The 12297-nt window shown below is 38.3% G+C and overlaps 1 protein-coding gene across 1 annotated transcript in view; it reads left to right on the top strand.

Moving 5' to 3' along the window:
- Nucleotides 1-12297, top strand: part of MACROD2 (mono-ADP ribosylhydrolase 2) — a 1932176-nt gene that overhangs the window by 1442401 nt on the left and 477478 nt on the right. The window contains exon 8 of the mRNA XM_059406514.1: nucleotides 2053-2126. Coding sequence (XP_059262497.1) covers nucleotides 2053-2126 — 74 coding nt within the window. The remainder of the gene's footprint in view (nucleotides 1-2052; nucleotides 2127-12297) is intronic.

Genomic DNA, 12297 nt, shown 5'->3' with positions numbered 1-12297 from the left:
AGTGTGTAGAAACCTAATCAGAAAAAGCAACATTTATTCTTGGAAGCGGGGACAAACTTCTATTCTCTCTTGCTCTTTCTCTCTCACATTGTCTCTGAAAGTCTAATGAGATTTAAACGTTCCATATGAACTACTGGAATATGTATTTGCCTTCCAATAAAACTGGGTCTTTTAAATCCCAGATCTCCCATTTCAGCAGTACCTCCCTCTGCGTCTGCACAGCACAATGTCACAGGAGCACCCTGATTCGAAGGCATGTCAGTGGCTGACACTGCAGCTGGCTCCTCCAGAGTAGAGAGGAAGAAGACTGAGTTTCGAGGTTGGGAATGGCATACATTTAATGGAAACTCCTAGAAAAGGGAGCCAGGGGAGCTCAACTAGGTAGGAGGAAACCTCAAAGGTAGTGTTGAAAAATCCAGGAGGAGAATTTGCAAATCTAAAGACACGAAAAGTAGATTTCATAGTTGTCAAGAGCTGGGGTAGAGGGATAATGGGGGTGACCGTTAATGGGTGCAGAGTTTTGGGGGAGATGATGAAAATAATCTGTAGTTAGTGGTAATGGTTGCACAACTTCGTGGACATATCAAAAACCACTGCATTGAACATTTTAAAACAATAAAAAAATAATTAAAGAAAAGAAAATGCAGGATGTGAAACATGGAAAACTAATCAAGCTAATACAATAAAGAGAAAGATGAAGACTGATGGATTGATTGCCTGTATGGAATCTGGTGATTAGGAAGCCAGTGGTGAGCTTAAAGAGAATAGCTTCAAAGGAATAGTCACTCCCATCTCTTCTTTCTGCCCCATAAATATATAGTGTGTAAAGTTATTCATTCATATACATTCATCTCTATTGGCAGAATGTCTGGTGGTTTTGCAAGTTTAAGGATAGGTTCAGTTTACATAAGCTAGAGGGATATTCCAGATGAGTTTTGGGAATTATGATTATCTGTGCTCCTGCTCAGTAGGACATAGCATAAGTGTCATTCGTCCTGTCCTTTGAAAACCAGATCTGTAGTGCAAAACCAGGTCAGTTCGTATAGTCTTCATCTCAGATGTAATTTCCAATGACCCTAAATGGAGCAGGCATTACCTTCTTTGAATTCTGATAATAACTTCTAGTTGTATGGCTATTCTGCAAGTTGTTTGCCCTGTCTTGCATCAGTTCATTGACGGAATACTGCTGGCCCTATGGCCCGCGTAGGTCAACCACATGTATTCTGTAGCCATATTTACTTGATTTGTAAATTAAGGGTAATAAACCTTAATCTGAGCACCTCTTCTGAGAATATTATATGAAAGTGCTTTGAAAACTACCAAGCAGGGGCGCCGGGGTGGCTCAGTGGGTTAAAGCCTCTGCCTTTGGCTCAGGTCATGATCCCAGGGTCCTGGGATCGAGCCCCGCATCAGGCTCTCTGCTCAGCAGGGAGACTGCTTCCTCCTCTCTCTGCCTGCTTCTCTGCCTACTTGTGATCTCCGTCTGTCAAATAAATAAATAAAATCTTAAAAGAAAAGAAAAGAAAAGAAAACTACCAAGCAAATATAAATACATTTTTTAAAAAAATTTATTTATTTGACACAGAGAGAGAGAGACCATAAGTAGCCAGAGAGGCAGGCAGAGAGAGGAAGGGAAGCAGGCTCCCTGCTGAACAGAGAGCCCGATGCAGGGCTTGATGCGGGGCTCGATCCCAGAACCCTGGGATCATGACCTGAGCCAAAGGCAAAGGCTTTAACCCACTGAGCCACCCAGGTGCCCTGTAAATACATTTTTAATTGATTCTGTTGTAGAATTGAAGACAGTTAAATCCTTTGTTGCTTGTTAGCCTTAGACTGGTATAGGACTGATCCCCTTAATGCCTTGTATGTATGGTCACAGGCCTTGCATCCATGTATAGCTTGCTAAGGCCTGCCTGCCTTACTATTCAACCAATAGTAATTGGTTGAATTGAATACTGTTTAAATGAGAAAAATTTAGTGTCACACCATGATTGAATTCTTTCTTGTCTTCATCTTTCTTTGTTAATTTGTTTTATTCTGCTTTTCACTTAGGTTTCCCAAATGAGCCTGCTTCCATCATTGCCCTCAGCACCATTAAGGAATGGCTGTCTAAGAATCATCACGAGGTAGGAGGAACAACAAAATGAGCAAACATTTAAGATGGCCTCATTTGATCCTCAATTTCAGAAAAAGCAGAAAAATATATTCATAAATATCAAATAAACATAATCATTGAGATGGACCATGCTTCATTGAGGTTATATGGAGGATTGAATATTTTCCTGTAATTAATTTTCTGAAGGGATTTTGGTGATTGATTTTGGTGGTGAAGATAGGCAGAACGATCAGATTCACCTAGCCATGATCTCATTTTTACGTTACGTTTTTAAGTCTCGTTTTTTTCATGAAGTTATCTTTGTTGACATGGTGTACATTTTTTGGTATCCATAAAGTAACTTCTGAGTGTGAGATTAGAGTAAGCCTGGATAATTGATAGCTAAATTCCCATGATCAGGATTTTTTATAAAACTAAATGCTTCTCTCAGACTTTTTACCATGCCTCTTATTCTGTTTATTTAATAAAATCTTTCGGCTGTGTTTATTGATGAGAAGAATTACTCAAGTTAACAAAGCAACAGAATAAGTAAAGACACTGTGGAGGCTTAGATTTCAGAGTTTGGGCAACTAACTGATTGTAACAATAGGTTTTGTACAGTGCGCAGCCTTGTGTGTTTTCCTTCCAATTTTGTTTTTCTCCTCAGATATTCAATGTGAGTGCTATAAAGAATATTGTCCCATTTAAGATAGTCCAGGGATTTAGCTTTCTTCTTGGGTAGGACATGGATTATTAGGAAATGTTTGGGTATGGAAACAGACAATGGGGAGTTTGTTATAATATAAGAGTAGCTCTTGATGCCTTCCTGTGTTTAGGAAACTACAGTGTCATTTTCTGCTAGTGGTTATATTTTCAACATTTCTTAAGGAGATACAGAAATGGTTAAATTCCAGTAGAGGTAAAGACCACATGGCCAAACATCTCCATTTTGGTGCTTGTTCTTTCTTCTCCTCTTACTATGAAAGATATATATAACTTAAATTTAGAAGATGATTATAAGAAACACACAAAAAAGCAGAATTTAAAAAAATAGTTAAAATAGCCAGTTTACAAAACATTTCTTTAACATATATTATTTTCACAACAATCTCATGAAATATCTAGGATAGATATTGTTATTCTTATTCTCATTTAGAATCAAAAGGTTAAGTGACATTCTCAGGACTTCAGAGTCACAGAGTCAAGAGTCAGACTCTGTCCTCCTGACTCTAGCAGCCATTCCTCCTTGGGGAGATGCTGAACAAGGGAGAGACGTTTAGTCCCTTTGAAAGTGGTATTTTAAATGTATCCCTTGGTTACAGTAAAAGTTCCTCACCTGGACCATCTGCTTAGCAGAAATGTAGAGTGTTCATGAATAAGAGTTGAAAATGGAGCTTGTACATTGGTGTAAGCCCACTATTACCACTAATAATCCAAGGGTATTCCCTACTGATGGATTCATATGTGTCATATTGGTATGTGAGGGAAGTACACACATCCACCTCCAAATCATTAAGGAGATGATTATGAAGAACAAACACGTTTGTTATATTTACAGCTCATTGACAAATCCTATGATGGATTTTCTCTGGTTAAACTATTCAGAAGGTTATTTTCCATAGAAATGTGTTAACTTAGTGTTTCCCACTTAATGGTTTGTGCCCTGATCTCCTTGTTAGCTTACTCTTTGTCTTTGAGTCTGTTCCTTTGCTTTCATGTCTTTTTTTTTGCTCATTTCTGGGGTCTGTTGTATACAAATTTAGGCATTTTGGTTTGAGGAACACAACTTAGTTATTGCCATTGTGACTTTTAACATGTTATGAGCTAATTCTTTTTTTAAAGACTTCTTGTTTCAACATGCTTAGGCTAATTTAAATAAGTTAGTTTGAACAAAACAGGTTGTACTGAATAAATGCATGGTAAGTGGTAGGGCATAGATAAAAGCTATACAAATTTATTATCTTGCAATATTTTGATTTATTTTTTGCTCCGTTAAGAAACAAGTGAAGAAGTTTAGGCACTTATAAGTTCGTTGTCTCTTCACAGGAGTATGATTTTGACATTCTCATTGTTTAAGCTACTTATTCTTAATTCCCTCAATTGAAAAGCATTTACTGAATCTCATTAAGCACCAGAAACTTTTCTAGATATGAGGGATAGAATGCTGAAAAACAAAATCCTCTTTTATGATATTCATAGTCTGGGAAAAGAGTTATCAACAAATAAAGAAACAAGATAGTTCAGAGAGTACTTTGAAAAGTAAACCAAGATAATTTGATAGTGAGTTATTAGAGGGTGTGATTTTAGATCATTTAGAAAGGGCTCTGAGGACGTAATCTTGGGACAAAGATTTGTGTGATGGGAAGGGTAAGCCAACCATAAAGAGGTCTTGAGGTAGAACATTCCACATAGAAGGAACAGCAGTAGAACAACCCTGATGGGAAAATGAGTTTACTGTTTGCAATTAATGGTAGAGCAATGCAATTGGAGTTGAGACATAAAAGAATGGCAAGAAACGAATTTAGACAAATAGGTAGGGGTCAAATCACAGAGTGTTGTGGTTCACGGAGAAACTTGGATTTTTATTCTAAGTCTAGTGGGAAGTTGAGAGTTTGGGACAGGGAGGGGCATGATGAGGTTTCACCTTTAAAATGACAACAGGCTGGCTGCTTCTTGGAAAAGGGACTTTTGAGAGACCTCAGAATAGAAAAGGGAAGACTGATGAAGAGGATCCTATAATAAATCCAGGCAAGAGATGGGGATTCTTTGAAATACAGCAATGGTAGAAAAGGAGGTAACAGCATCAGGTTTGGAATATATTTTGACAATAGAGCCAGCAGGACCTGGGGATTATTTTAGAGTAGCCCAGCTCATGCTGCAGTTACAAACAAATCTTAGTGCCATAAAACAGCAAAGGTTATTTTTATTTATTTATTTATTTTTGCTCACACTATTTATTTGTATTGAGTCAGCAAAGGTCTCTGGCTTAGTCAGGAACCCAGGCTGACAGACACTCTACCATGTGAAATATCATCTATCACATGACAGGAAAAGATAGACAATCAAGTAATAGCTCTTAAATGCTTCTACAAAGGAAGGATGCATATAACTTTTTTCTCACATTTCACTGTCCAAAGCAAGGCACCCAGGAGATAAGAAAATGAAATTCTCTCATATGTTCAGAAGAGAGGCAAATGGATATTTATGAACAGTAGTAACGTCTATCATAGCTATAAATCAGATGTGATATATGGGAAAAATGGGAGGGTCAAAAATAATAGCTAGGTTTTGACCTGAGCCCCTTGGTAAATATTGGTGCATTTACTAAGAATTAGGTAGAGGAAAATGTTTAGATGAGAAACAGAAAAAAACAAAACAAAAAACAAAACAAAAAAATAATTGAATTACAGATAGTTAAGCCTGAGATGATCTTAGATATGCAATGAAGCTTTCCAATAGTAAGTTGGTTACTTGAGTCCAAAGCTCAAAAAAAGAGTCAGATGGAAGGACATGGTAAAATTGATCATATTATCATAACTCTAACTTGGGTTTGGGTCTTAGTTTGAGATTAGCTGAATGAACTATATGAAAATGAATCTTGAAATTCAAGAGCTAGAACAAGATAGAGCAGAGGCTCATGAGTAACCAGAATTGCAGACTGTAAATTCACAGGAAAACAAGAGAGTTAATTTACATACTCTCTCAATCTCTTTCATATCTCTATTTCATTTGTTTGTTTGTTTGTTTTTTGGCACATATTCTACCCTACCCATTCACCAGCTTAATATGGCCACATGATGACTGGGACCCACTCACGAGTCATTGAGTCCTGCTCAATGCAAAGCCAGGGCTGAGGTTGGTGAGCAAAGTTGCATCTTCTGGATCTTTCAGCTGGTTATGTCCGCTGAAATTTCCCTCTCAAGAAATAGGGAATCCATGTAAATGTGAATTGTATCAGTGGCCATACTTCTCTCAGTCAGATAAGTATGCAATTCAGACTTCATGATTTTTGATCACTGATAATTGATGATGTCATGTGATTAGCGAGCCTTCATATTTCACCACTTATTTACCCTCTGATTTCTAAACCATCAGGAAGGGACATTTCTATTTTTTTCAACAATAGTTGATTTGGTTCTATTTAATTACACAAATCCCCCCCATCCAGCCTGTGTGGCTGGGCATTTCCACATTCAGAGAGGCTTCTCTGGAGCACTTGGGACATGACTAGGGAAAATGTATTCTGTCATCCACCATTGATATTGTTTTATTTATCCAAAGTCTGAACTGTGAGGATGCTGCTATCACCACATATTTAGGGGGACTCAGGGACCTGAGGGAGCCCAGCTGAACAAAGAGTCAGTTGGCTCTGACTGCAGCAGCTCTAGAGGAAGAGATAGAGCAGTACTTTAGAGCAAAAAGGAGAAATCTCAAGAGGATGTAATTGGGGCAGAAAAATGACTTACCAGGACTAGGAAACATAATGACTTCTTATTGAAAAATTGCAAAACAAAAAAGAATATTCCCTGCTAAGACTTGAATTATTGTTCTCAGAAAACCAGAGAGTTGAATTATCTTACAAAACAGAAATACAAAGAAATGGAAATCATGACTGAGGAGATAAAGCATGTGGCAGAGAGACCCGGGGATCAAGTGTGAGGTAGGCAAGGGATGAAGATTACCCACTGGCATTTTCAGTAAAATTAAGAATTAAGAACTTCGGAGTTCAGAAAAATCACAAGAAAAGAATATCAGAGTTCACTCTGAAACAAATGACAGCATGTGGCATGATAACCTTTCCATAAGTGCCCATTTTTCTCAAGTAGAAACTTTATTACAGAGACAAGCGAACAAAATAAGGGGCCGTTATGGAAATGAGCAGCAGAAATGCAGCCCAGACTCTCAACTTGGGGTGGCTGGTCCGCGTTATCATCCGCAGTTTCATGCATTCCTCATTCTTCATGCAGTCTAAAAATATCATTCCTTGTGAAATAGTGATTTTCCCCCTCCGCAGCTCTGAGGCACCCCTTTCATATCTGGAAGTTAGCTCAAGAAATGTTTTTACAGTGCCTATTCTATTGTTCCACCCCAGAGACCCATACAGCATCTGACTATTGGTCCCTGGGGAAATGTACATATTTATAATTTTTTCCATAGAAAGCAGAAGAAGAACAGGATGGCTTTCCCCTCTGAAAGCTACAAATGTCCTGATACGATATGAGAGATTTCCCCATTATGGAGGTCATGTTCAGTGATTTCAAATGCCCCAAAGGAACAAGCCTCCTGCAGCACAGAGGACCTGGGTTAGGTCTTCTGGGAAGTCATCTTTGAGGGGTAAAGCCTCTAAGATGAAGATTCTGAGATGGAAGATCGATGGATTTTCTGGGTACTTTTAAATGTGGAAACACTAAAGTACTAATCGGGCTTTGGTTGTAGCCTGGCACAAACCTAAACACACCTCTTCCCCAGCAATTAGCAAGAGGTGGAGAGATGGCAGAAGCATAGCATTCTGGGAGACTCTAATTAAAACTGTGGCATGTGTAGATATACAGAGGGGAAGCTGTGGTCCTCCTAAGACTAGGCCCCAGCTGTATCTCTGGAGATCTTTGAAGATGGTATTTCCCAGAAATCTTTACCATTCAACCACTCCATGGGAAGTTCCTCTTCTCCCTCCTCATGCTGACAGCCCCCTCCTCCACCAGCAGACCCTTTTATTCTGAGGTGGGAACAAGTCAATGGAGGAGTCTTTCATTCATCTTTGAAGGCCCTGAGGGGGTACCTGGTGTGACTTAGATATCACTGGCAGGGAAGAACCCTAGCTCTGCAGTTTCAAAACCAAACTCAGTTCTCTTCTCTGTAGGAGGAAGGTGAAAATTTTCTCTCTTTGCATGCAGAGTTTGGCCCTCTGCCTAAAATATAATATTTTTTTACTGTGCTGTTAGCACAAACAGATTGTTATTCAAAATTTTAAATATCATCTACATGTCATTTAAATTGTTAATGCTCTGCCTTTTGAGAGAAACTTGATACTTGTGTAGTATTGCTGTTTATCCTTTTAAGTATTAAGTGTACAGATGTGGCAGGGCATCGTGAGATGTTGTGTGTATGTGGCAGTGTTCCATTGAGGCAGATACGTTACTCTACAGCTTGTTGCTAGCCATGCTCCCAGACCTTCCCTGTGGGCTCTAGACCTCAAGGTCAACAGATAGTAACCAGAGAACAAAACTGTCTTAAGCAGTTTGAGAGAGGAGAACAAAGCTGGAGGTTATCACAATTCCAGATTTCAAGATATCCTACAGAGCTGTAGTAATCAAAATAGTATGGTACTGGCACAAAAATAGACACATAGATCAGTGGGACAGATTAGAGTCCAGAAATAAGCCCACACTTACATAGTCAGTTAATCTATGACAAAGGAGGAAAGATTATACAATGGGGAAAAGACTGTATTTTAAATAAACAGTGCAGGAAAACTGGACAGCTAGATGCAAAAGAATGAAACTGGATCGCTTTCTAACACCAGACACCAAAATAAACTCAAAATGGGTTAAAAATCTAAAGTGAGACCTGAAACCATAAAATCCCTAGAAGAGAACACAGCAGTAGTTTCTTTGATGTTAGCTATAGCAACATTTTTCTAGATATGTCTCCTAAGGCAAAGGAAACAAAAACAAAAATAAACTATTGTGACTACATCAAAATAAAAAGCTTTCACACAGTGAAGGAAACAACCAACAAAACAAAAAAGCAATCTACTGATTGGTAATATGATATATGATATATACATGTTCTATCCGATAAAAGGTTAATATACAAAATATGTAAAGAACTTATACAACTTACTACTAAAACCCCCCACAAATAATCTGATTTAAAATGGACAGAGGATCTCAATAGACATTTTTCCAAAGAAGACAAACAACTGGCCAATAAGCATGTGAAAAGATGATCAACATGACTAATCATCAGGGAAATACAAATCAAAACCATAATGAGGTACCACCTCACACCTGTCAGAATGGCTAAAACCAAAACACAGGAAAAACTGTTGGCAAGGATGTAGAAAAAAAGAAACGCTTGTGCACTTTTGGAAGCAGTATAAATTGATGCAGCCACTGTGGAAAACAACATGGAGATTCCCCCAAAAAACAACAGTAGCATACCATATGATTCAATAATTCTACTACAGGGTATTTACCCAATGAAAACAAAAACACTAATTTCAAAAGGTATATGCACCTCTACGTCTATTGTAGCATTATTTGCAATAGTCAAGATATAAAAGAGACCCAAGTGCCCATCAATAGATAAATGGAAAAAGATGTGAGAGAGTTATATGTGATATATATTATATTATATAGGATATGTTATATAGGATATATAGGATATATTATATCATATATATGCGTGTGTGTGTATATATATATATATATATATATATGAAATCACAGAGCCATAAAAAAAGATGAGATCTTGCCATTTGTGACAATATGATAGACCTAGAGTTTATGCTAAGTCAAATAAGTCAGACTGAGAAAGACAAATACCATACGATTTCACGATATGTGGAATGTAAGAAACAAAACAATAAATACACAAAAAGCAGAATCAGACCTACAAATACAGAGAACAAACTGATGATGGCTGCCAGAGAAGGGGGCAAGAGGATAGACAAGATGGGTGAAGGGGAGTGGAAGGTACAGGCTTCCAGTTATGGAATGAATAAGTCACAAGAACCAAAGGCAAACATAGGAAATATATTCAATGATATTATAATAGCATCTTAGGGTGGCAGATGGTAGCCACACTCATGTTGAGCACAGTGTAACATACAGAGAAGCTGAATCACTGTGTTGTACACCTGAAACTAATGTAACATTTTGTGCCCACTATAGTCATAGAACAATGTTAAAAATAAATAAGCAAATATGTGTCATTTAAAAGAATACAAAAACAAAACAAAAATTAGTTTTCAGCACATATTTGGTGCCCTTTAAAAGTAAAGGTACTGGTTTTTGCTGAGTAGAAGCAGTGACATGCCCCCCTCTGCTGCCTTCCAACATTCCGACCAACAGCCACAAAGTAGCAAGAAAGGTAAATCAATTCATCTACTCCAGAAAACAGAATTGGGAATCGATTGCAGAAGTGCATGTTCAACCTCTGGAAAGGTCCAAATGCCACTCTCGTGCTAATGGGACAAGATCAGGGACATGGCCACTTGTTTCCTCATCATGGATCACAAAGAAACCGTCACATTTAGCTCTGGTGCCAAGACTATTTTTTCCCCCTCTTGGCAGAGGTCTTTGAACATATGCAGTGTTAAAAATTGTCACTTTTATTTCAGAATCACATTATGGACCACCAAAAAAACCCCAGTGTGGGGCCTGCCTTATGTCACTGACACAAAACACCTTAGGATCTCTCTTCAAAGACGGACTTAAATAAAACATGAAATGATGCTTCCATTTCTAAGGAGAAAATTACATCCCTCACCCAAGTTTCAATTCCTGTGGTTGATTCTTTACAGAAGTGCAATACACATAACATACCATCCTTCTGTTCTATACAAAATGGGGGTGTGGTTAACATCCAGAGATTTGAAAGCAGCAAATGCAGTGCTCAGGGTTTTCCCTGGGGAATGTCTTTTTAGGTCTATAAAACATTATTTAGGTATGTATGCTGGTCTTAGTTGTTGGTGTGATATAATGTTAAAATATGTGTGTTTGGAAAAATAAATTCCATCTTAAAATTTTCAGGTTCTGTGTAAGAATGTGGCTATGGCAATAATAATAATCACCCTTAAAAAAGTAATCATCATCCTAATACACTACTATAAAACTGTATCCTTTGCCTAGCCGAAGCTTGATCTTTAGGTGGAAATCATGATGCTCATTGGCTGTGACATAATTGAAGAAAATTATTCCCAGACTTTGCACATATGCCATGCTCCTTCGCTCTTCAAAACCCCATGACTTACAGTTTGTTTTCTCTCTCCATACCATCAATTTGTATTCCTGCCTTCCGCCGTCCCTTCTTTCCTTCCTTCTTTCTTCCCTACCCTTTCCCCCCCTTCTCTTTTATACACACACACACACACACACACACTACTTTCCCATTCGCAGATAGTCTTTGTTGAGATTTGCCCCAAGCAGTTACATCAGTAGTCAGAATTGAGTTTTATCTCCATATCTTATGAACCCCAGTCCCCATTGTTGGAGTGAAAGTCATTTCCCAAGGAAGCTTCTGCCTTTCTTGGTGGGAGTGTTCAAGTGCTTGGTGTCACAATACATCACCCCACGTTAGAGCTTGCCAGATGGGAAAATCCACTTACCTCTCCATCCTTGCACTGCTTTAGCATCTATTCACAGTAGTCCTGCCCCTGTTCTTAGGGCCAGAAATTAGAGAGCCCTACTATTACCTTCATAACCCCATTCCCATCAATAAGAAGCAAAATATATGATACAATATGTATTTTTGTTACTTTAGTTAGTGAGCCTACTTCCAGTTAGCCAGTGTGCATGGGGTACAGAGGGTTTTCATCAAAAACTTTTAGGCATTGAGGCAATATTTCCCAAGTACGTTTTCCCTAGTCTTACTTTGTATAGAGAGCTCTGTAAAGTATAATGGTAGTTTTCATCCCCAGCAGGGGATGTCTGGATGATCAGGGTCCCAGGGTGCCCTAGTGACACCAACCAATAGTTCCATGTAGTTCAGGGTGACTTGTTGACTTCTGTACTGCATATAATAGACATATGTTCTCTTCTGCCAGCCATCTTTAGCCCAGCACAGTGTCCATGATGGTCCTGTTATGTTCAGATAAATATACTCAGCCTTGGTGGGGGTATTATTTAAATAGGTGTGGCAAATTCATATGTGTACTGCTGCTGGACCTGGGACTCTAGAAGGAATTCTAGAAGATGTAAAGTAAGTATGTGAAATAGCTACAGAGAGAAGAAAAGCAGTATTTTTTTGGCTCCTGATGTGTCCCATGGCCTGGGTTTGGGACGCACATTATTACTTGTTTCTGTAACACATCCTCTTACATCTTCAGAAAACTTTTTTCAAGAGAGGTGTTTTGATCTTTAATTTCATATATGTGGTATTGAAGCTCAAGGAAAAGGAAATTCCTGAGGTCAACTAATTGCACATTTTCATATTCTTATAATTCTGTTTCTGTGGCCAGTGGTGTTACTCCAAAATTG

The sequence above is a fragment of the Mustela nigripes genome, chromosome 7, assembly GCF_022355385.1.
Source record: "Mustela nigripes isolate SB6536 chromosome 7, MUSNIG.SB6536, whole genome shotgun sequence".
NCBI lineage: Eukaryota > Metazoa > Chordata > Mammalia > Carnivora > Mustelidae > Mustela > Mustela nigripes.
The sequence above is the reverse complement of the archived record's forward strand: the minus strand, read 5'-3'. Positions and strand labels throughout refer to the sequence as shown.